At 41.9% G+C, this 25,368-nt stretch overlaps 1 protein-coding gene across 2 annotated transcripts in view; it reads right to left on the bottom strand.

The window, feature by feature from the left end:
• Positions 1 to 25,368, bottom strand: part of CRYM (crystallin mu) — a 192,229-nt gene that overhangs the window by 120,927 nt on the left and 45,934 nt on the right. For both annotated transcript variants that reach the window (XM_073591049.1, XM_073591048.1), the window contains exon 2: positions 19,817 to 19,967. In XM_073591049.1, the coding sequence (XP_073447150.1) occupies positions 19,817 to 19,967 (151 nt within the window). The remainder of the gene's footprint in view (positions 1 to 19,816; positions 19,968 to 25,368) is intronic.

The raw sequence follows: 25,368 nt of genomic DNA, 5'->3' as shown, positions 1-25,368 counted from the left end.
ACAGATCGCACGAGAGTTTATAGAATGTTATTCCTCTTTATACAATCTACCGGTACAATCCCCTTCACAAAAACACAATTAGAAGAACATCTTAATTAGTCTCAAAATGCCCCAACTATCTTCTGAGTTACGGAAAGAACATGAAGCCCCTATTACGGTGGAGGAACTCCAAATCAGCCAATGGTGCAACCAATCCGGCTAAAGCCCTGGGCCCTGACGGTTTCACACTACAATATTACAAACAGTTCCTCCCCACTCTTGGCTCATACATGGTGAAACCATTTCATGCACTTGGATTGGAGACAGCATTTCCCAGAGAAAGGGAAAGGACCCTGCCTCCTGTGGTATTTATAGACCTATATCTCAAACATCGATCTTCTGCTGTTCACCAAAATTCTGGCATCTCGTCTCCAACACCATTTGCAACAATTTATTCATCCCCACGCGAGAGGCCAGTGATAACAGTTAAAGTTCTTAACTTGATCCATGTGGCCAATGCGACTCACACTCCATGTGTTTTTCTGGTTACAGATGTCGAAAAAGCATTCGACCATGTAAACTAGAGCTTTAGGTTTTCAGTTCTATGCCATGTTGGTCTTGGGGAGACCATGATTAAATGGACCCGCAAAATATATTCAGACCAGTCTGCCCAAGTCAAAAAGCAAATGGGGTTCTTTCCAACTCCTTCCCTATCACTAATGGGACACCCATCACCCCTCCTTTTTTGCGTTCTCTTGAAACTTTCTTATGCAAAATTCTTAAAACCCAGATATCATGTGACTGACCATTGGTGGAGTCCAACACAAAGTCTCAGCTTATGCTGACGATATCCCTCCTGAACCTTCTTCGGGTGTTTGATACATATGACATGTTGTCCAATTTGAAAATCAATTTCAACAAATCAGAAGCAATGGGGATCAGAATCCCGCCTCCTCTCCTCCAAACTATGAAACGCAATTTTAAGTTTGGGTGGACAAACCCAGCCTTGAAATACTTTAGGTACATATATCCCGGCTAAGTTGTCCCGCTCCTGCACAAGACTGGCATTTTATTTGAGTCGTGGCATTGCAGATTGCATTCCTGGTGTGGGTGTTGCAACCTTCTTAAAAATAAGCATTTTTACCAAAGTATCTGTATTGGTTTCAAACCTTACCATTAGCAATACCTTCCCATTACTTCAAGCAAGTACACTCACTCTAAATTAAATTTGGACGCACAAACGCCCTCACCTTCCTCTGCGTCATCTCTCACTTCCTAGCAGTCTAGCAGTTTAGGACATTCAGAAATATTACCAGGCAACCCACCCAAGTTGACTTATTGATTGGCGTCGCCATTACAACGCCAAATTCTGCACACCAATTAAACAGGCACAAAAGTACGATATCGCTAACGATGGCACCGTGGTGCTACGAGGTTTTACCTTGTATCCTGAAAATATATCCCTTGATAGGACCCACAACGCGTATATGCTCACATTTGTTTACATATGCTTCTCTCTCTCCTTCAAACCACTTCCCATCATTGGGAATTCATGCTTCTCCCCAGGCCTTCATGATACGATTTTTCAAGCTCACCTCCATAGTGGGAGATGCCAGGCCTTCCATTTCCTAACAGGTAGATGGCCTTTATTACATGCTTAATGGATGCCACGGGCCTGTTCCGTCTAACCTTCTGGAGAGCTCTACAGCTGCACCATTTATTATGTTCCTTACCATACCCACAAGGCTTTGGTCGCCAACAGACCACTTTTGAGGAATACTGCTCCGATGAAGGTACATTGCCTCAGGTACTTTCTAAATCCTATAGCTCATTAATCACCCCCTCCGATGAACAAAGCCTGTCGTGCCTTAGGAAATGGAATAGGGACTTGAACTGCTCCTTTACACCGGACAAACAAAACATTATCTGTTTTTCCCTTAAATCCTCAATATGTACAAAGATTCAAGAAACCTCCGCACAAGGTGGTATTACATCCACCACCAACTTCATAAAATCTTTCCCACTACCATTAATCGTTGGAGACGCCAAGAGGGAGCGCTGCTTCATATCTTTTGGTCCTGCCCTAAAAATCTAATACTTTTGGAAAGAAGTCCGGGGAATTACCCAAAAGTTTACCGAGTACAAGGTTCCTGACGGTCCAGCCATTTTCTTATTACATGTTTTGGGCATTCCGTCAAAATTTTATTAAAGACAATTAATTGTACCACATCTCCTGAATGCTGCCAAATCCTGTGTACCCCTCCATTGGAAGAGTACACACCTACCGACTATAAGTCTTTGGCTTCACAAAGTGGAATAAATAAATAAAAATAGAGGACTTAATCCTCACAACACAAACGCGAAAAATGTTGTAAAACGTGGAGGCTGTGAAATATGTTCATCTGTCCTGAGGAAAGGACAGCTCTTTTTTTTGACTATGAACCCATTTGTCAGGTAACTGCTCTGGGTTATTTTGCCATTCTGCCTTACTGTTACAAACCTCCCCTCCAACCCCCTTTCCCCACCTACCTCTCTTTTTAACTTTTCTTTCTTCCTCTCTACCGCTGGTCTTCTTACATAAAAAAAGGAAAAAAAAGGAATGGGTAGCACCGTGTGATCCTCCAAATGATCCATACCAAGATTCCTTTTGGGCTCGATTAGGGTTTGGTACTTCTCATTGAAGAGCACAATTGGTTGATTTACTGACTTTCTAAAAATCGGGGGTCAGCAACCTGTAGCTCGTGATCTACCAGTAGAACAGGGACAGGTGCCTGGTAGATCACAGTCTGGGCTTGCTGACCTGCCATCCCAGATCATCAGAGTGCAGCGCAGAGGAACTACTTGTACAGTTGGAGCTGTAGTAGGAAGCAAGAGCCACATAAGCTGATGCCTCCTTTGTAGTGCTGGCTGTGTTGCGTTTGATATAAAATATAATTTTTCTATAAGACTCATAGCATTCTGGTGTCACAGAGACAGACTTTCTCAAACAAATGTTGTTGGATACAATGGGAATGTAGATATCGTTGTATTCCTTTGACAGTTTTCAACAGGCTATTGTCTCTATAGCTACAGTACACAAGTAAGAGATTTACTTGTTTGAGGTTCTTTCAGCTCTCAAAACTGAAAGAATGACTGACTGTTAGTTAGACAATGGTTTACATAGATATTGTTGTATCCAATTGACAGTTTCAACAGTCCATTGTCTACACAGCTACAGTAAACAGGTATGTTGTTTTCTGTTTGGTAACTATGGTAAACAGCCTGGCACATAAAAGGGGGATTCAGGCATAAGCTAGGAACACGCACACACACCATCATGCTGTAAGATCCGAAGACACTCATGATAGAAGAAAGGTGCCTGATGCTCCAGGAGAATTGTTGCCAATGGAGATCACGAACATACAGTAACAGAAGGTAAGTAACCTTTAAGTGTATTTGTACTGGTATAGACTATAGGCTGTTCATTTGCTAGTCATTTTTGCTTGTTATAGATATCTGTCAGTCTTGTATTGTATTCTTAATATTGTAATAGTTTTGTATGTACAGCATCTTTGTATAGTAAAAGCATATTTACACACTGCAGAAATCTCAGCTTCCTTGCTTATACCACAGAGTAACCTTGCTAGATAGACGCAAGCAAAACATTTGGGGGCTCGTGCCATGATCTGTGCTATAATTCAATTGAAGCAGACCTGTTTTTCTGTAGTGCGTTTTGTAGCTTGTGCTAGGTAAAATGCTGTGTAAGCTTTTTTGTCAAAGCAAGGCTGCAGAGGGTTCTGGTGGCCAGAAGGAAGTGTGCAGCTTACCTATCTGGGCCAGAGACAATGGGTGGGAGCCTCTTGCTAAAGAATTTGTGAAATATGCTTCTCCCTTGAAGCTGACTTGGGGTGATAAAGTCTCAGATCGTTTTGTAGATTTTAGCCTTAAGGGGTTGGATTTAAGTAAAAGAGAAGAGGACAGTGTCCACAGTGGGCTGGTATTTTCTTCATGCTATTTACAATGAATTACATAGAAGGGAGAAGGCAGAGGCAGAAGTTAAGGTATTAAAAGACCAGCTAGCAGTTGCTTCTGAGTATGTACCTTCAACCACTAGTCGGGCTGATGATTTGCAAGAGCGGTGTGCAGCCCTTATGACCAAATCAATTAATGCCTTAAGGAAAAGGAAGGGCCGTAAACCTGTTAGTAAAGCCAGGGTACGTGCCATTGTCACATCCCAAAATTGGGATTATGAGGATGTGCTCTCCTCGAATGATAGTGAGGATGAAGAGACAGTTTGATATTTCGCATGATGATCTGCTAGTGGGAAAGAAAAAGTATGCCAGACCTCTCATTACTAAGCATAGGAAACGGCAACATGATAGAGAGGATATGGCAGATGGGGAGGTGCATTATCGCAACCCCAGAGATGTTGAATTTGAAGAAGTACGGTTTACACAAACTGAACTCCATGAGCTGGCAAAACAATACAAACAAAGGTCTGGGAGCCCCTATTGTGTTGGCTCCTACGCTTATGGGATGAAGGGGTGGACAGTGTTGTTTTGTCAGGTAAGCAAGCAGTGACTATAGGAGTGTTAATCCATGATCCACAATTGCATCAGGCAATGCAAAAAGCCCCAGAGTTTATAGTGAATTTTTCACTGTTAGACCTCGTGAGAGATGGAATAGTCTGAGTATAGGCTAGTCCTACTGACCTGGAAAATACCTACTCCTGGAGGTCAATAGGGGAGGGTATTTCCAGGTTACATGAGATGGGTTGTATAACCAGATTAAATACATTTCCAGAATGGATGGGTCCAGATATGGAACCCTTTATGTCTGCTCTGCGCTCTAAGCTGATGAAGTCTGCGCCATTTAATCTCAGGGCTTGTTGGGAGGCCTGGGATTAAACAGAAAGATTCATGAAGCCACAACCATTTTAAGCCAGTTGGGGGAACTAGAGGAGACTAAAACAAAACCTGTCAGGGCAGTAGATAAGGTCACGGCCAGACAGGAAGAATACAAGCAGAAAAGAACAGAGAAGAAAGGGAAAGGGGTAGAGAAGACAGGAGGTGAAGAGAAAACCAGGCTAGTTATTTCAAGGAAAGGAATGTGGGTGGACCTATTAAAGGCAGGAGTACCTAAAGATGAGATAGATGGCATTTCTACTGCAGAAATGCTGAAGAGGTGGAAACATTTAGTAGGGAAAACTGTCAGGGTTAGAAACACTACTCCTAGTGAAGATAACATCAGCCTGGACTTAAAGAAAACAGAACAGACCCCTCCTGTTAGCCCCAAACCAATTCCCAAAACTGAACATGAACCCAAACCTTTTCTGATTAGAGAGAATCAGAAAAGGGGATTGGGAGGTTCCTTATCCTTTATGAAGGGAAGGCGAGTCTCCTGTAACAGCAGGAGAACGACGCCCATATGCACCTGTCACTGTATGGTGGGGGAAGTCATCTTCTCCTACACATGTAATGGCTTTAGTTGATAGCGGAGCTGAAGTTACACTTTTGCAAGGAAATCCTTCCCATCACCAAGGAGAATTGATTTATGTAGAAGGTTTGGAAGGGCAAACTACACCTGCAGTTAGGATACGGGTGAAATTGGCTATTGGCAAGGGATTAGGATTTATGACAAATGTTTTGGTATCAGAGTTACCCGAAATTATTCTTAGGATGGATGTACTTCAAGGCCAGTCAATTCAGACTGAAAGAGGTACATTCACATTCGGGTATCCTAATAAAGCGTATCTGGTAAGGGCGGTGAAGGCTGCGGTCAGAGGTCATGCGAAATGGACCCTGTCTACATTCCTCCACCAGAGAAGCCAGTCTGTCTCAAGCAGTACAGACTTCCTGGATGCCATAAAGAAATTGGGGAGACCATTCAAGAATATTTGAGAGTAGGGATCCTTAGACCTGCTGTAAGTCCTTTCTCGTCTCCGGGGTTCCCAGTAAAGAAACCGATGAGACATATAGAATGACTGTGGATTACAGAGGTCTAAACAAAGTGGCACCTCCACTGAAGTCAGCTGTACCAGATATGATCTCAATTGTTGAGAAAATTGCTAAAGATGCAGGAGAATATCATGCTGTGATAGACCTGGCTAATGCTTTCTTTTCGATTTTGACAGACCCAGAGAGTCAAGACCAGTTTGCTATGGTGTGGGACGGCCGCCAGTACACTTTCACCGTGCTTCCTGAAGACTATGTTCGTTCTCCAACAATTTTTTATGGACTGATTGCCTGAGATCTAAGTACCCTGAGTTTGAAAGTCACTGTGTTTCACTACATTGATGACATCATGATCTCTGGAACAAATGAAGATGTAACTGAAGCACTGCACCTGCTGATACATCACATGGAGAACAGAGGGTGGGCTATCGACAAAGACAAAGTCCAAGGACTTGCCACAGAAGTGAAATTCCTGGGAATAATGTGGACTGGGCCGCAGAGGAAAATTCCAGAGACAGTTGTGCAAACTATCCAGGCTCTGTCGCCCCCTACTACCAAAGAGGAAGCACAGAAGTTCATTGGAGTTGTGGGGTTCTGTAGATCGTTCATCCCACATCTTGGACTGATTCTGAGGCCTATATATAATGTCACCAGAAAAAAGACAGTTCTCATGGGGTTCAGAGCAGTGGACTGCATTCCTGGCTGCTAAAGAAGCTATTTTGCAGCATCAGGGATTAGGACCCATGAGACAAGGAGTACCATTTCAGCTGGATGTAGTGGAGCAGAATGGTACCATATCTTGGAGTCTGTGGCAACCAAATGAAAAGAAAGGACTGAGAGCAATACCCATTGGATTTTGGTCCAAACAACTGACAGGGGCACAGAAGAGATACACGCCCCTAGAGAAGTACCTGTTTGGGGCCTACACAGCACTTCAACATGTAGAGACCATTACAGGAAAGGACACAGTCACCATCCATACTGCATTGCCAATAGCAGGATGGGTGAGAGATAATGGACTGACCACTAGGGCAGCTGTAGCCTAGAACCAGACACTTATGAAATGGAAGTTGTACCTTCAAGAAAGAAGGGGTATTGCAGCTGGGGATGTTAGAGACATTTCAAAATAGTTGGCATGGCTTGTTACTTTTACCAGCACCCGGCCAGAAGAAGAAATTCCTGTGCTGCAGTCATTCCCATTCAAGAGGCTCCACCCCTTGAGTTTCTGTCAAAAGACAAGAAGGAGTTAGCGTGGTTCACTGATGGTTCAGCCATAGTCACCTCGTCTGGGCATAAATGGACAGCAGCAGCCTACAACCCAAGTACCAACACATGCCTGCAGGAGACTGGAATTGGAGGGTCCAGTCAGTATGCAGAGTTGAAATCTGTAGTGATGATTCTTCTTCCCATGTCACTATCTACACTGACAGCTGGGCGGTTTTTAAAGGACTGACAACTTGGATGCCCACATGGAAGTCCAAAGAATGGATGATTCATGGAAAGGTGGTGTGGAGAGGCAAGGAAGTATGGGACTACATCTGGAAGGAAGCTCACTCTCGCACCATAAAAGTGGGGCATGTTGATGCACATGTGCGCCTAGTCCCAGACTTTGAGAACTATAACAGAGTTGCAGATGAAATCACCAAAGTGAAGGCAGTTGTGCCAATTGATCCGGTTTTAATGAACTTGGCCAACTGGGTCCACAAGCAATCTGGACATTTGGGGCAGAAAGCAACATATGAATGGGCACAGCAGAGAGGATTGCCTATAGCCATGGACATGATAAAGACTGTAATAGGGAACTGTACAGTGTGTGGAGAAGAGCGACAATGGCCATTGCAAAAGTACTCCACCGGGTCGATTAAGAGGGGTGAGAGGCCTGCAGAGATTTGGCAGATTGACTTCATCGGTCCCCTGCCCCGGGGAAACAATGGATTGAGACATTGTTGCACTGCAGTGGACACCTATTCAGGACTTATGCTTGTTCATCCTTGCAAACGTGCAGATCTAGCTGCAACACTTCAACTGCTCCAGAAACTTGTCATTGCTTATGGTTGTCCCAAACAAGTCCAAAGTGATAACGGCCCATACTTCACCGGATCAACAGTACAGCAGTGGGCCAAAGATTCTGGAGTGTACTGGTTGTGCCATATCCCAAACCATCCACAGGCAGCTGGTTTGATTGACAGATACAACGGGCTAGTGAAGGACTAGATACGCAAACTTACACCCACACATACACTAAGGTGGTGGGATCGGGTCCTCACACAGGCAGTCATGTTAAATTCTAGGCCAATAGCCAAAAAGCACACCATATGAGGATGGTAGAGGCTGGGGCACATATTCCACAGCTGGAGTGCAGAGTTCAGTATTTATGTAATGTTCCTCAAAGAACAGGGCTTAACAGATACCATGTTACTGCTCCCCATGAAACCAAAAGTGACGTATCTGAAGCTGAAGCCTATCTAGGAATGAGAGGGAATCTGGCAGGAAGGTTTGAAGTTACATTTGCATTAGCAGATGAGCTTCAAGACAGTGGCTGGGACTCTGACTGGTTAGTGGATACTTCTCAGCAAGAGTGGAAAGTGTTGCTACATAACATCAAACCTTCCAAAATAAACAGCAGTGATCTTCTGGGAAATATCAGTATATTTCCTTTCCTCCCTATTGATGTTCTTTGGGAGGGGCAGAAGTGGGTACAGGTAGGGTGCAAAGTGTTAGTCAGATATCCACGCAAGAAGCCATTTAGAGGAGAGATTGTAGCTGAAGAGCTTGGATCTACTGTTTATGTATTATTAGAAGGAACAGATAATATGCTTCGTTTTCCACTCCACAGGCGGTCTCCGATTTGATCCATAGGACATGATGGAGAGAATGACGGAAGATCGCAAGAGCTGTGGAGAGCAAGGCCTTTGATGTACTACAAGCCTGGACTTGTTTCTAAAGAACTTTAGAATGGACTTTCTAATGAACTTTTTTTTTTTTTTTAAATAAGCTTTTATTGATGTTAAAATATAGCATTTGTACAATCATACTAGACTGAAACACCTTCTCAATGACAGAAATATGGGAGGTGTTGCATTCAAGGAAAATGAATGTTTAGAATGAGTTTTCTTAGTGATGAAGTGATTTTCTGTGTGTAGTCTAAGAGAAAAATCAAGGGCGGAATGTGTTGCGTTTGATATAAAATATAATTTTTCTATAAGACTCATAGCATTCTGGTGTCACAGACCGACATTCTCAAACAAACTTTCTCAAACAAATGTTGTTGGATACAATGGCAATGTAGACATCATTGTTGTATTCCTTTGACTGTTTTCAACAGGCTATTGTCTCTATAGCTACAGTACACAAGTAAGAGATTTACTTGTTTGAGGTTCTTTCAACTCTCAAACTGAAAGAATGACTGTTAGATTACTGTGAGGTCTTGGTTTGAGTAGACAATGGTTTACATAGATATTGTTGTATACAATTGACAGTTTCAACAGTCCATTGTCTACACAGCTACAGTAAATAGGTATGCTTTCTGTTGTTTGGTAACTATGGTAAACAGCCTGGCACATAAAAGGGGGATTCAGGTATAAGCTAGGAACACGCACACACACCATCATCTGTAAGATCCGAAGACACTCATGATAGAAGAAAGGTGCCTGATGCTCCAGGAGAATCACTGCCAATGGAGATCACGAACATACAGTAACAGAAGATAAGTAACCTTTAAGTGTCTTTGCACTGGTATAGACTATAGGCTGTTCATTTGCTAGACATTTTTGCTTGTTATAAATATCTCTCAGTCTTGTATTGTATTCCTAATATTGTAATAGTTTTGTATGTACAGCATCTTTGTATAGTAAATGCACATTTACACACTGCAGAAATCTCAGCTTCCTTGCTTATACCACAGAGTAAGCTTGCTAGATAGGCGCAAGCAAAACACTGTCTTCTTACCTAATGCGGAGTAATACTAACTGCACTCCACCTCTTATCCTGACTAGCGGTCTCCAGAGTGGTGCCAGCAGCAGAAAAGAAGAGAAGAGGTCTTCAGGTCAGTGTGAAGCAATACACTGGGCATAATAGTATAGGGCTGCTTTCACACTGATGTGCTGTGGTTTACCCACACCGTGGGTGCAGTGTGCCATAGACTTCTATTATATACTGCAGGTTTGGTGCACTTTCTGAAAGTGCACCACACCTGTATAGCACCTGCCAAGCATGACCCATTCAAGTAAATGAGGCCAATATGCAAAGGCCATGCAGCCTTGTGCAGTACAAACAAGGGGTTAAAGCAGGCAGCATTGTGTTGCTTTCTTACCACCTGGTTTAACCCTTTGAACCCCGTTGAAGCATGCAGAATGGCCCCATTTACTTGAATGGGTCGTGGTTGGCAGGGGGTAGCACCCACCAAAAGCAACAGGGGCTTAATTCTTGCTGCATGTGTACACCTTTGGCTGCTGCCTCAGCAGCTAAAGCAGGTAGGTATAGGAGGTGGTAAAACTGCAACTCAACCGCAGGGTTTTACCACCCCTCAACTTTACGCGTGAATGAGCCCTAAGGGTGCCGCTCCTGAATGCAACGAAGGGTACATTCACAAGTGCACAAAGCACTGCTGCTCCTCTGAAAAGTGATCCAAGTGTGTTTGACAGATGTGAGGAGGCGATATGTTGCCTCCTTACCACCTGGTTTAAATCTATGATTGCTGTGCAATGCACGCGATTGCTACATGGTAGTACGGCAATTAAAGGTTTAAATCAGGTGTGAGGCGACACTGTGCCAGGTGAGCTTTGACTTCTCCCATGTTGTTCAGTTAGCTCTCCACCTCTTTAAGGTTGCCTACCCCTGTTCTAAATGCTAATTTTTCCTTCACAGTTTCTGTACTAATGTCCTGTTAAACTGTAGTTGCCTCTTCCTGATTACATAGAATATTTGGGGTGGAAAAAAAAAACCCAAAAAAGGAGAGGGAGAGGGAGAGAGAGAGAGGGGGAGAGAGAGAGAATTCCAAACCTTCTACATTTACAGCATGCCCCAACATTTTTTTTTAATTCCTTTACTTTCTTGTAGCAAGCAACAGCTATTATTTTTACTCTCTGTAATGCCATCACCAGATTAAAATTATTTACTAATGCCATAGGGATGTTACCAGAACTTAATCTCCCAAGATCCTTTTCCCAACACAATGGAGTTGACTTATTAAAACAGGGGAGTGCAAAATCTGGTGCAGCTGTGCATAGAAATCCGCTTCCAAGTGATATTAAAGTCTTGTGAGTTTTTTTTTTATTTTTTTTTAACCACTTCAGCTCCAGAAGGTTATACCCCCTTCCTGACCAGAGCATTTTTTGCAATTTGACACTGCGCTACTTTAACTGGTAATTGCGGGGTCATGCAACACTTTTCTACTTTTGGTTATAAAAAATATCCAATAAACTCAATTTTTTGTCATACATTTAGGCCAAAATGTATTTAGCTACATGTCAAAAAATGAAAAACAAAAACACCCTCAATCGTATATTTATTGGTTTGCGCAAAAGTTATAGCTTCTAAAAACTATGGTATATAAAGTTGTGCTCATAATTTTACATACCCTGGAAGAATTTATGATTTCTTGGCCATTTTTCAGAGAATATGAATGATAAACACAAAAACTTCTCTTTCACTCATAGTTATTGTTTGGATGAAGCCATTATCAACTGTGTTTACTCTCTTTAAATCATAATCTCAACAGAAACTACCCAAATGATCCTGATCAAAAAAGTTTATATATCCTGGTGATTTTGGCCTGATAACATGCACACAAGTTGACACAAAGGGGTTTGAATGGCTATTAGGCTACTTTCACACGGAGGCGCTTTACAAGCGCTACAGTGCTAAAAATAGCACCTGCATAGCACCTGTAAAGAGCACCGCTGTCTCTCCAGTGTGAAAGTCCGAGTGCTTTCACACTGGAGCGGTGCGCTTGCAGGACGGTAAAAAAAAGTCCTGCAAGCAGCATCTTTGCAGTGCTGTAGGAGCGGTGTATACACCGCTCCTAAAGCGCCCCTGCACATTGAAATCAATGGGGCTGCGCTGCTGCAGCGCCGCTTTGCAAGCAGTTTTATCCCTTTTTGGACCACTAGCGAGGGTTAAAAGCACCCCATTACCGGCCAAATAGCGCCGCTAAAAATAGGGGCGCCCGCCCCAGTGTGAAAGTAGCAATAGGCTGGGTTCACACTTGTACGACAAACGCCCCAACATTGGGAGCTTGTGTGGCATGGCGTGTGAAAATCAAGGATTCCCTATGGGAGCCGTCTTAACTGGTCCAACACAAGTCGGTCCGACTTTGAAAATGCTCCCTGCATTACTTTGGTCCAACTTTGATCCTACTTCAGCCCATTGAATGTCACTGAAGTCGGATCAAAGTCAGATCGCCGTCTTGACTGATCAGACTTTGGCATGCGACTTGTGCTCTGATGATCTTTAAGGGGAACTCCACGCAAAATAAAAATAAATAAATAAATAAAACAAACACACACGGCATGGTTTCCTCCTCCAAGACCATATCAGGTCCCTTCGGTCAGACATGGATTTTAAATGGGAGCCCCCACCCCAAAAAAAAAAAAAAAAAAAAAAAAAAAATCCATACCAGACCCATACTTAAGCACGCAGCCCGGCAGGTCAGGAAAGGGGTGGGGACGAGCGAGCGTCTCCCCCCCCCCCCCCCCGAACTGTACCAAGCCGCATGCCCTCAACATTGGGGGGGGGGGGGATTCGGGGCAGGGGGCCTTGCACCCCCCCACCCCAAAGCACCTCTCCCCATGTTCATGAGGACCAGGGCCTCTTCCCGACAACCATTGGCCATTGGTTGTCAGGGTCTGTGGTCTTATCGGAATCTGGAAGCCCTTTTAACAAGGGGGCCCGCAGATCCTTGCCCCACACCCTATGCGAATGAGTATGGGGTACATTGTACCCCTACCCATTCACCTAAAAACAAGTTAAAAAAAAAAAAAAAAAAAAAAAAAGAGAAGAACGCAATATACAGGTTTTAAAAGTAATTTATTAAAGACAGCTCCGGCGCCTCTTCCGACTTCCTCTTCTGCTTCTGGTTCTTCTAGCCCTCTCCGGTTCTTCTCCCTCTGTCCGCTGTCTTTTGCCGCTGCCGGGTCTTGTCCGCTGTCTTCTTGCTCTTTTGCGAGGTCTTCTTCGCTGTCTTCTTCCTTTGTTCTTCTGATGTTGACTCAAACACTCTCTCCCGCTCTAATGCTGGGTGCGCGGTGTGCCACTACTTATACTCTCAATAGGGGCATCAGACCATATGTATATGGAAAAAAAGGAGGAGCTCTAAGTGCTCACTGTGCAAACATTAAAATGTGTCCTAAAGCGGACTACTCACATTGATTAAAACGATACAGGCATGTAGCACCACCGTGTGCGGTTAGCTTAAAGGATGGCAGTGGGTGATGTCATCTGTATGTAGCTCCTCCCCCGGACATACAGATGACATCACCCGTTGCCATCCCTTAAGCTAACAGCACACGGTGGTGCTACATGCCTGTATCATTTTAATCAATGTGATTAGTCCGCATTTTAAAGTTTGCACAGTGAGCACTTAGAGCTCCTCTTTTTTCCATATACTTATGGTCTGATGCCCCCATTGAGAGTATCGATCTGGAGGAGACGTTCTAATCGATTCGTTTCTGCTACCTACCTTCTGTGTGGGACCTGCTTGCATGACTACCCGTTAGTTCAGGAGTCCATGCCTAGAGGTGAGCGTAGAACTTAGATCGAAGGTGGAGGGTCTGTTACCATTATTGAAATTGCTGATCTTCACCAGTGGAGTCATCTTTCTAGGACTTGTATCTTGGACTATATACTATATTTATTGCTATATTGCTCTGCACTTTTTTCTTTTGATATAAAAAAGATAACCAAGGAATTAAGAATACCAATCAGCAGTGATCAAGCTCTAATCAAGAAGTGGAAAATGAGGGGTTCTGTTGAAACCAAACCAGGGTCAGGTAGACCAACTAAAATTTCAGCCACAACTGCCAGGAAATTGTTCAGGATGCAAAGAAAAACCCACAAATAACTTCAGGTGGCTGTTTCAAGATGCACAATAAGGAGGCACTTGAATAAAGATGGGCTGCGTGGTCGAGTCGCCAGAAGAAAGTCATTGCTACACAAATGCCACAAAGTATCCCACTTACAATACGCCAAACAGCACAGAAAAGCCTAAAACCTTCTGGCACAAAGTCATTTGAAGTGATGAGACCAAAATTGAGCTTTTTGGCCACAACCATAAACGCTTCATTTGCAGAAGAGTCAACAAGGCCTATGATGAAAAAGTACACCGTTCCTACTGTGAAACACGGAGGTGAATCGCTGATGTTTTGGGGATGTGTGAGCTACAAAGGCACAGGAAATTTGGTCAAAATTGATGGCACGATGAATGCAGTATATTATCAAAAAAAAACTGGAGGAACATTTGCATTCATCAGTCAGGAAGCTGCGCATGGGACGTACTTGGACATTCCAACATGACAATGATCAAAAACACAAGGCCAAGTCTAACTGTCATTGGCTACAGCAGAATAAAGTGAAGGTTCTGGAGTGGCCATCTCAGTCTCCTGACCTCAATGACATTGAGCCACTCTGGAGAGATCTCAAATGTGCAGTTCATGTAAGACAGCCCAAGAATTTACAGGAACTGGAGGCTTTTTGCCAAGAGGAATGGGCAGCTTTACCATCTGAGAAAATAAAGAGCCTCATCCACAAAAGTTTTCAAGCTGTCATTGATGCTAAAGGGGGCAACACACGGTATTAAGAACTGGGGTATGTAAACTTTTGATCAGGGTCATTTGGGAAGTATCTGTTGTGATTATTTAAAAAGCGTTAACACAGTTGATAATAAATGGCTTCAGCCAAGCACCAACTATGAGTGAGTGAAAGAAAAGTGTGTGTCATCATTCATATTCTCTGAAAAATGGCCGGGAAATCATAAATTCTGCCAGGGTACGTAAACTTATGAGCACAACTGTATCTAGTCCTGGCCACGGCAACAGAGAACACAGGCATATATGATGAATTGGGTCAGTGGACCAGTAGGACCCCAGCTCATTCTTTTTAGTAATGCCCATGTTAACCGGGGGCCGAATTTTGTGGAGCCAATCATTCAGGGTCACCCTAGGACAGAGTTCACTGTCGTTGAAGTGCATAAACCGCAAGATTTGCTTGTATCTAGTCCTGGCCACGGAGCAGAAAACACGGGCATATGATGAATTGGGTCAGTGGACCAATATGACCCCACCTCATTCTTTTTAGTAATACCCATGTTGAGGCATAGGCCCAAAAAAGTTTTAAACTCGGAAACCATGATAGGTTTCCATGCAAATTGTATGGCAAGGGTCAAATTTGGGTTTGCGGCGATAAATTGATTGGCAAAAAAATAGCTTTGGTCCACAATAGATCCGTACAGATCTTCCGTGAAAAACAATTTATTTAAAAAAACAAAACAAAAACCAAGGGGTGTTAAATCTGTGGTTTCCACTTGAATTCTGGGATGGCCAGTGAATGGGGAAAGTACAGGCACTGCAGAATCTGTGGGCTGCCAATCAGCCACCGCTCCAGCTTGAACTGCACTTATAGGACTCACCATGTCACCAAGTGTTACTGCAGTGTTGGTTTGTCTATGACCAGGGTGTACTAGGCCGCTGGTGCTCGCCAGTTCACCAGAAGGTAAAGCGGCACTAGTACCGACACTCTGAAAAGAGGCAGGAAGAGGCCTTTCAAGAGGGTCACAGTGACTGGACACTACAGTTGATTTCATTAAATTTTATTGTAGAGACAAAAACACACCATAATATCAAATACAGCAAAAAGAACGATCTGAGTAATAATACCTTCCAGGGTAATTAAAAAGACAACGTTGTCATAAAAAAAAGGGGGAATCGCAGCTGCACATACATCTATACAATCAACTGGAAAAACAGCTTTAAGAGCCCATTCACACCTGAGCGTTTTATAGCTTGAAGCCTGAAGCTACAAACACTTGAGGGGAAAAAATCCATTATTCTCTATGGAGATGGTTCACATCTCCACTCCAAGTCGCCTGAAGCCCTATGCCTGAAGCTCAAACCAGTTCTGGACCCTTTTTTGTTGCGCAAATCGGGCAGATTTGGGCGTTTTTGGAACAGGAAGCAGATGACAAAATCTAACAACATAGCAACAAATGATGAAACAGATGATCATTTTTCCTATTGGCTAATAAAAAAAATGGCAAAGCTCAAAAATGGCAGACAACGCTGCATGGAAACGTGCAAGTATGCCCGAAAAAATACGCGACAAAACGCTGGAAGAAAGGCTCAAAAACGCTACGCTCAGGTGTGAATGCAGCCTAAGGATTAATTGAAGTATTGGCTTACAATAAACTGCATGTACTACCATCCTACTTCAGCAGTAAATTGTAGCTGACCCATAGAGGATATCCAGCTATTAGCTGATTGAAATGTGGATGCATATGTTTAAGCAGGTAGGTATTGAATGGGCCATCCTAAATCCTTAATCCAAAATTCACAGTCCAGAGTTCAGAGGTACTTAGGACTAGGGGCTCTCATTTACCTACAAGAGGCATAGGTAAAGGCTGCAGGGGTAAAACTTCTGATATATTCTTTGGGAAGTTCACTGATCCATCTGATGGAGGATGGGGAGGGAGGATCAAAGCAGGGGGATTTGAAGTTGTCAGTCCACAGCTGATAAGCAGGTTCATATGAACGGTAGCGATAGAAGATACTCTCACCCATACACCTGTCTCCTCGTACTTCCACCCATCACTTCCGGCCCGAGCGCCGCTCTTTGAGTCACCGGGTTATCTCAGAGAGCTCGTCCATAAACAGGATCAGATACCGTCCCCGCCTCCAGGAGGCTTCCGGCTGTTCCTTCGCCACTGCCTCGGTATGCTGTTCGTGCTTGCGCTACGACCCCTCCGTCGTCACGAATGTGCTGACACGTTTCATTAGCCAATGACAGCTAACTTCCTCAGAGCAAGGAGGAGCTAAAGATGCCAAGTACATGACTGCAAAGCCTTGCTTCAGCCACTAGATGTCATCTACACACTCACTTCCATTCAACTTTCAGCACAAGAAAGCAAATTAGCAGATCTTTGAGTACATTTGGCTCGTGTTTAAAGCAGGATGGGGAGTAAAGGGGTAAAGAGATGAAAGTAAAAATAAAAAAAAGATTACAATAAGCAAAATAAAGTAAGTGGTCCCCATCAAATGCATCTATTAAATTTAGAATTATTTTTCCAAAAACGGTTGCAAGTTGCATTCATTGTTGAGGCCTTGTGGAAATAAAGAATCCAAATAGTATATCCACATTTTTTCTTTTTGTAAAAGTACTGTGTCAAAATCGCCTCTTCTCATAGGCAGATTAAGCACAGATACCCTTGACTTTTAACCCCTTTGGGTCACCCCCACGGGACTGTGCGAAATGTAACGACAGAGGGCGATCGTCATATTTTTTCTGACCGGAGGACTTTTTTCAATTCGTCACTGCGCTGCTTTAACTGGTAATTGCGCGGTCATGCAATGTTGTACCCAAATGAAACTTGCGTCCTTTTTTCCCCACAAACAGAGCTTTCTTTTGATGGTATTTGATTGCCTCTGCGATTTTTATTTTTTGCGATATAAACGGAAAAAGAAAAAAAAGAAAGAAAAGAAATGATATTTTCTACTTTTTGTTATAAAAAAAATGTAATAAACTTAATTTTAGTCATACATTTAGGCCAAAATGTATTCAGCCACATGTCTTTGGTAAAAAAAAAGTCAATAAATATATATTTTTTGGTTTGCGCAAAAGTTATAGCGTCTACAAACTAGGGTACATTTTCTGGAATTTACGCAGCTTTTAGTTTGTGTCATTTCATGAGGTGCCAAAATGGCAGGGCAGTACAAACCCCCCCAAATGACCCCATTTTGGAAAGTAGACACCCCAAGGAAATTTCTGAGAGGCATGTTGAGCCAATTGAATATTTTATTTTTTGTCACAAAAAAAATGATTTAAAAAAAAAAAAAAAAATGTACACAAAGTTGTCTCTAAATGATATATTGCTCACACATGGCCTGGTTATATGTGGAATTACACCCCAAAATATATTCTGCGTCACCTGTGATATTTATACTGTGATCACAGGTGACGGGGTAATCAAGGGGTTAAACCTTTATTGGGGGGGTTGGGGGGGGGGGGGGTCCCTGGACCTATCTGAGCCTAAGACTAATTACCCTAACACTGATTTTTGTCACTAATGACACTAGTACAGCGATCAAAAAAAAAAAATCTGATTGCTGTACTTGTCGACACAGTGACAGGTGGTGAAGGGGTTAACTGGGGGGTGATCGGGGGGTGAATTGTGTTACTCGTTGGAGTTTTGCGATCTTTGTCTTATGCTATGTGAGTACCGCTTGTTTTAATATTGATTTTCGTTCAAACTACTGCACTATGTGGCATCCCCTTTTCTTTATTTATGGCCGCTTCGCCTCCTGAGGGTTTTAAGGCATATGAAGATCGTGTTTAGGATCCAGGACCCACTCTTTAAGGAGCCGGTACCAGCGGCTTTTGATTTATGCTGTAACCTCAGTATAATGAGGTAAGGGGCCACTGCTTACTGGTGTAGGATTTTTGCATGAAGAAGATCCATTATTCCTTTCTGGTCTACACATTCCACAGCTCCAATCTACCAGATTGATTGGTCTATGGAGATATCTTGCTATATGCATTGATTCACCGAGTGGCACTATACGGACTGATGACCTATTGAAGTCACTGTTTTTATTGCACATGTCACTTTGTGATTGTTTGTAATTTTTCGTGTTACCCTCGTCTTAAGCACTGGCTTTGTTTGCACTGGCCACTTTAGATTGGTTAATACGTCCTGAGACTTGCTTGGACGTGCAGCACAATATTGGCTCACACTGGATGTTTTATTTATTTATTATCGTTATACTGAGTGCATTATTTTTTAATGTTCACGTTTCAAAAAACGCACGGCTTATCACTGGTTCACACTGTATGATTGGTATTAATTACTATATTGGATGTATCATTTTTTTTAGTTTCTGTACACTAGCTGATTAAGGGAAATTAATTTATTACTATAGAGAGTATATACACCCCACTGCACCCTGCACTTTGCTTTTCTTTACATATCAGCAAATTCACTTTCAGTGCACTTCACGCCCCCACAAGGGTAGTCTTATACTCACCATGATTGTAAGTGTCACATTACGACTTTTATTCATTTTGGATTAGCGCAGCACCATATTTAATATATAGCCCTTTGTCACAACAGCGATACTTCACTTTTTGAATGAAGTTCTGCTTTAAGGGGACAGTAGGGTGGGATGCAGTAAAAACAAGGCTCAACCACCTATTTTTACCCCCCACACGAACAAGTGTAAAGGAGCCCTAAATCAGACTCCTGTTAATCCTAGTAAATGGACACATTCTACAAAATAGCTGCTTCTTTGAGCCAAACATATTCTTTATAAAGACCTTTATTTATGACTTAGACAAGTAGTTAACATTTCTGCTATTCAAATTTTTGTAAGTTATTGTTGCACATTATTTAACAATGACGTGATCTAGTGTGAATCTGAAAATCAGAAATAATCTGCCAAGCAAGATAAGCAGTTTCTTCCGTTTATTACTTTTAGGTATGCCAGCATGGCACCGAAAGTAAGAAAAACAACGCATTACGCACAGAGTTTAACTAGTTCCTAATCGAGCAACCTTCTAGTAATACATATCAAACTCAAACTGGAAAAAGCCCTTCAAAAAGCATGGTTACAGCTCCCCCTACTGGAATTTTCCAATATAAAAATTATATAAAAGCCATTGCTATATACAATTAATGGTGCAAGTAAATGCATTATACTTACTGCCTTCAAACTGCCATTTGATGGTTCAAATAACAGAACAGTTGCCTGGTGAGATGGAACGTCAGATGCGGTTTTATTCTCATAAAATGTTACTATCTTGGTTGTAAGGGCATCGTCCTCTGTGCTGTAGGCAGGCATGACTCCTAAAAACCTGAAAAGATAACGTGTTAGATTAATAAAAGTTCATACTTTTGCCAAATGTAATTTTTGCTTTCCGCAAGAACCAATTTAATTTGGTTTGAGGACATGAAAGAGAAAATCCTTATCCTGGTAGTTCATAAAACGTAGAAGGATTCTTTCATTCTGCAATGTTTTCTTTCTAAAAACAAAAGTATTAAATATAGGTGGTAGTTTTACACACATAAATCAATGATATTAGGAGACTAGCAAATGATTACAGAGACCCCCAGGCTAAGCAGAAAGATGAAAGAGCGAGGTCCACAGTTCACTGTATTAGCTATCTGGACTACGAGTCTAGGTGAAGAAAACTTTGATTTTTTTCAGTTTAACGCTGTTGAGCTCCATCTGCTTTTTTCTCATTTTTTGGTGGACTTTAAAGATTAGGAAATTTGTCACTCTTAGTGCAATGTGTCATGGTGTGAATGGGCCCTTAATGTTTGTCCCTTAAAGCCCAAAGGATTTTAGAAATAGATATACTGCAAGTGAACTTGCAATCACAGTACCAGCCTGTAATATCCCTTTACTACCACGCAGTTTTTCAGTTTTTAGTGCTGTGATAGTTTGACTGACAATTACTCACTCATACAACATTGTACTCAAAGTAATTTTTGATGGTTTTTAGTAACCACTGGGTTTTATTTATTTTTGAATTAAAAAAATAGATAAAAAATTCCCTTATTTTCTGTTAAAATAAAAATGCCAGGACATACAACCCCCCCCCCCCCCCCGCCCAAAAATGACCCCTTTTTAGAAAAGTAGATGTCCCAAGGTGATCTCACGTTTTGCCATAATTTTTTGAAAAGGCTAAAAAACCTTCTGGTAATTGAGGTGGGTAAAACATGAAGTTGGTAGCGGTGTACTAGGTACAGTGCATACAGGCCATACATCGAGCAAAGCTTAGGTGAAGGGGTTAATGTACAGGTTACTTACGATGGCAGGATGGAGACTAGGTAAGTAAAAAATAGCCAAAAATTAAAAACGCCTGTAAACAAAACATGGCTACATGAGAGTTACCGCGTTTAGAAGCGTCTGGTGCTTGAAATGCCTCTAAACGCAGCTTCTGAACCCATTTTTTTGCATTCCAAAAAAAGCCTCTAAACTCAACTGTCTAGAAACTACTGTAAACGACCCTGTGTACATGTACTGATAAGATATCAGGAGAGTTCAGGAGCAGTTGGAAAAAAAAATGCCCAACTGCTCCTAAATTTCCGTTTACCAGCAGCCGTGTACATGAGGCCTTACTTCTACAGTTCAGTTTATAAATGGCACTGCAGACATTGAACATCCTCCACTTTGACTTGCGGCATGGCAGTTCCTAGGTTGCAGCCTTCAAATTTTGCTTCATTAGTGAAAGCTGATGAATAGATAACCCGGAAAACACCTAAAAGATGGATAAACATAAATATATCCATTAGGGCTCATTTACACTTGCTTCAAAACATGGCATTGGACAAGCTTTTTTGAAGCGCCCCGAATGCCAATCAAAGCCCCGTCACTAAATAAAATGGTAAGCTTGAAGTCCTGTTTACACGCTGAGTTTGCTTTGCTTCAAAAATCATAACCCATGCCGCTTGCTTGGTGCTTCAAAGCCTCCATAGAAGTCTATAACAAAGCTGGCACCTGCAGTTTTTCAAAGGCTTTTATTCAGCGTTGCTTTATTTTGGAGGTATTGCAGGTATGAGATATCCCAGGATGCACTGGTAAACCAATAAGCAAACCAGAAAGATACCATCAGCAGTCCCTGCTAGTTCATGTATATATTCTGGGAATGTCTGGTGCAGACGTCACATCTGGTATGCAGCAAGAAGCAGCATGATAATGAGCGGGGTCCGGCAGACAGCACACGTGGTGTGCAACATGGGAACGCTATAGTAGAAGGTGAAGGGGGGGCAGATTCAGTCGGAATATCGAAGGAAATCATGGACCGTTTAAGGAAAATGATATAAAAACTTGGTGAGCGTTTGTCCTCAGACAAGCTCTTTAAGTGTGTTTTGTTGAACACTGCAATAGAGCTCTTTGGTTGTATGAACTCTTCCTCTAAGCTTTGATTACTATTCTACACTGCCAGGTGCACACTCACAATGTCCCGAAATCACTGACACAGCTTTATCAACAGAAAGCTCAGACACCTTGACAAATTTAGATGCGGATGCCTTGTCATGTACAGCTACAGAGAATGAACCAACGATTAATACTGAGCCACAGGTTACTCAGCAGATCTTCTATTTCTTGGTTCCTGCGGATTTAATTTCACATGTTGTCATACAGGACCATTGTGATACAGAAATTGTGTACAAGAAATTTATATTACACCTAGTATTGTCTGGGACAGTTATGATCTCCATGAATACAACAAGAGAAGGAGTTGTGTGCTTGGAAATGAAACCATACGAACCCTGGATGATTGTGATGCAGAAATCTCCTTGTATGATTTACTGAGCTATGTAGATGGAATAGATGCTACACCTGGTATCTTCTGGGACAGTTATGATCTCCATGAATCAAACCAGGAAATGAGTTGTGTGCCTGAAAATAACTGGAGCACATCGCTCATGGATGCATCCACACTATTCGAAGATGGAAAGAAACAATTTCATCATCGTCATCTACACTATGGATTCGTAGAAGAAAAAAGTGTCTTGCATTTTTTTTTAGGACTCGGCTATGTACATCTGCAATATGTCCCATTGATCTAAATGTATAGGGGACCTCTAGCCAGAATTTATATCTACAAAGTTCCAAGTCACAGCCACTGTCAGACCTACTATTAACACCACCTACTCCACTAGGCACACTGGGGTTGATTTTACTAAAAACAAATTGGTGCAGCTCTGCATGGTAGCCAAATGGCCATTAGGTTTTCTAATGTCGGCCTGTTTAAGCTTTGACAAAAAAAACCTGGAAGCCGATTGATTTCTATGCAGAGCTGCACCAGATTTTGCACTCTCCAGTTCTAGTCAATCAACTCCAGTCTGCTCCTGATCATCTATCTTTCTCCTCACTTATCTGACACATAAACCTTCACAAAAGCTCACTGATTAAGCACAGGAGATTGCTCCTGATCATGTCTATACCTTTCTGATTATTTTTGAGGCCCTCCTCCCATCACTATGGACAATATTTATTGTAGTAACATGATCTAACCAGTTCTAGTTGCCTCTCCTGTGCATGTTCTTGAATATTTTTAGATTTTAGAGAACCTGCAATTTTGCACTAACCTGTCAAATATTGATTGCAGAATTACATTTTCATGGTTCCTCTTAGTTTACCTGGACCTTTTAGGATGAACTGTGTTTTATCCATAGAGGACAAAGCAACAGGGTCACTTTAAAGCTCAGTCCCTGCTTAGCTGTTGGGTATGATCCCTAGTCAGAGCTTGCACATTTGTCACTGCTCCTAAGTGATGGCACTGGCCCTATTGTAAAGGATCAGTGATGTCCAGCTGAGGGCCACACCCCCAAATGGGGGAATCTCACCGTCCACAGGGGAAGGAACTTAACCACTTCAGCCCCGGAAGGTTTTACCCCCTTCCTGACCAGAGCACTTTTTACAATTTGGCACTGCGTCGCTTTAACTGGTAATCGCACGGTCATGCAATGTTGTACCCAAACAAAACTTGCGTCCTTTTTTACCCACAAATAGAGCTTTCTTTTGATGGTATTTGATTGCCTCTGCCATTTTAATTTTTTGCGATATAAACGGAGAAAAGACCAAAAATGCCAAGATGGCACCAAATGACCCAATTTTGGAAAGTAGATACCCCAAGCTATTTGCTGAGAGGCATGTGGAGTCCATGGAATATTTTATATTTTAACACAAGTTGACAAACTTTCTTTTTTTTTTTTTTTTTGCACAAAGTTGTCACTAAATGATATATTGCTCAAACATGCCATTGGCATATGTGGAATTACACCCCAAAATACATTCTGTTGCTTCTCCTGAGTACGGGGATACCACGTGTGGGACTTTTTGGGAGCCTAGCCGTGTACGGGACCCCGAAAACCAAGCACTGCCTTCAGGATTTCTAAGGGCGTAAATTTTTGATTTCACTCCTCACTACCTATCACAATTTTTTTTTTTTTGTTTGTTTTTTTTCTTTTTTCAATTTTCAAAACGTTGTGACAAAAAGCAAAGGTCTGCAAAATATTCACCATACCTCTCAGAAAATAGCTTGGGGTGTCTACTTTCCAAAATGGGGTCATTTGGGGGTGTTTTGTGCCATCTGGGCATTCCATGGCCTCCGAAACTGTGATAGGCAGTGAGGAGTGAAATCAAAAATTTATACCCTTAGAAAGCCTGAAGGTGGTGCTTGGTTTTCGGGGTCCTGTACGTGGCTAGGCTTCCAAAAAGTCTCACACATGTGGTATCCCCGTACTCAGGAGAAGCAACAGAATGTATTTTGGGGTGTAATTTCACATATGCCCATGGCAAGTTTGAGCAATATATCATTTACTGACAACTTTGTGCAAAAAAAAAAAATTGTCTTTTTCCCGCAACTTGTGTCACAATATAAAATATTTCATGGACTCAACATACCTCTCAACAAATAGCTTGGGGTGTCTTCTTTCCAAAATGGGGTCATGGGAGGGGGGGGGGGGGCGGGTGTTGAACTGTCCTGGCATTTTATGCATAACATTTAGAAGCTTATGTCACACATCACCCACTCTTCTAACCACTTGAAGACACTTTGTTTACATGAAAAAATATTTTTTTTTTGCAAGAAAATTACTTTGAACCCCCAAATATATATATATATATATATATATATATATATATATATATATATATATATATATATATATATATATATATATATATATATATATATATATATATATTTTAAAGCAAAGGCCCTACAGATTAAAATGGTGGGTGTTTCCTTTTTTTTCGCACAGTATTTGCGCAGCGATTTTTCAAATGCATTTTTTTGGGAAAAAACACACTTTAATTTTTATGCACTAAAACACACTATATTGCCCAAATGTTTGATGAAATAAAGATGATCTTAGGCTGAGTACATGGATACCAAACACGACATGCTTTAAAAATGCGCACAAACATGCAGTGGCGACAAACTACATACATTTTTAAAAGCCTTTACAGGTTATCACTTTATATTTACGGAGGAGGTCTACTGCTAAATTTACTGCCCTCAATCTGACCTTCGCAGTGATACCTCACATGCATGGTGCAATTGCTGTTTAAATTTTACGCCAGATCGACGCTTGCATTCAGAACGCCTTTGCGTGAGAGCAAGGGAGGACAGGTTTTTTTTTTTTATTTATTTATTTTTTTCTTTTTTATCTTATTTTTAAACTGTTCCTTTCATTTTTTTGTTTTATTGTTATCTCAGGGAATGTAAGTATCCCCTA

This window comes from Aquarana catesbeiana, linkage group LG06 (assembly GCF_042186555.1).
Source record: "Aquarana catesbeiana isolate 2022-GZ linkage group LG06, ASM4218655v1, whole genome shotgun sequence".
Classification (NCBI taxonomy): Eukaryota; Metazoa; Chordata; class Amphibia; order Anura; family Ranidae; genus Aquarana; species Aquarana catesbeiana.
The sequence above is the reverse complement of the archived record's forward strand: the minus strand, read 5'-3'. Positions and strand labels throughout refer to the sequence as shown.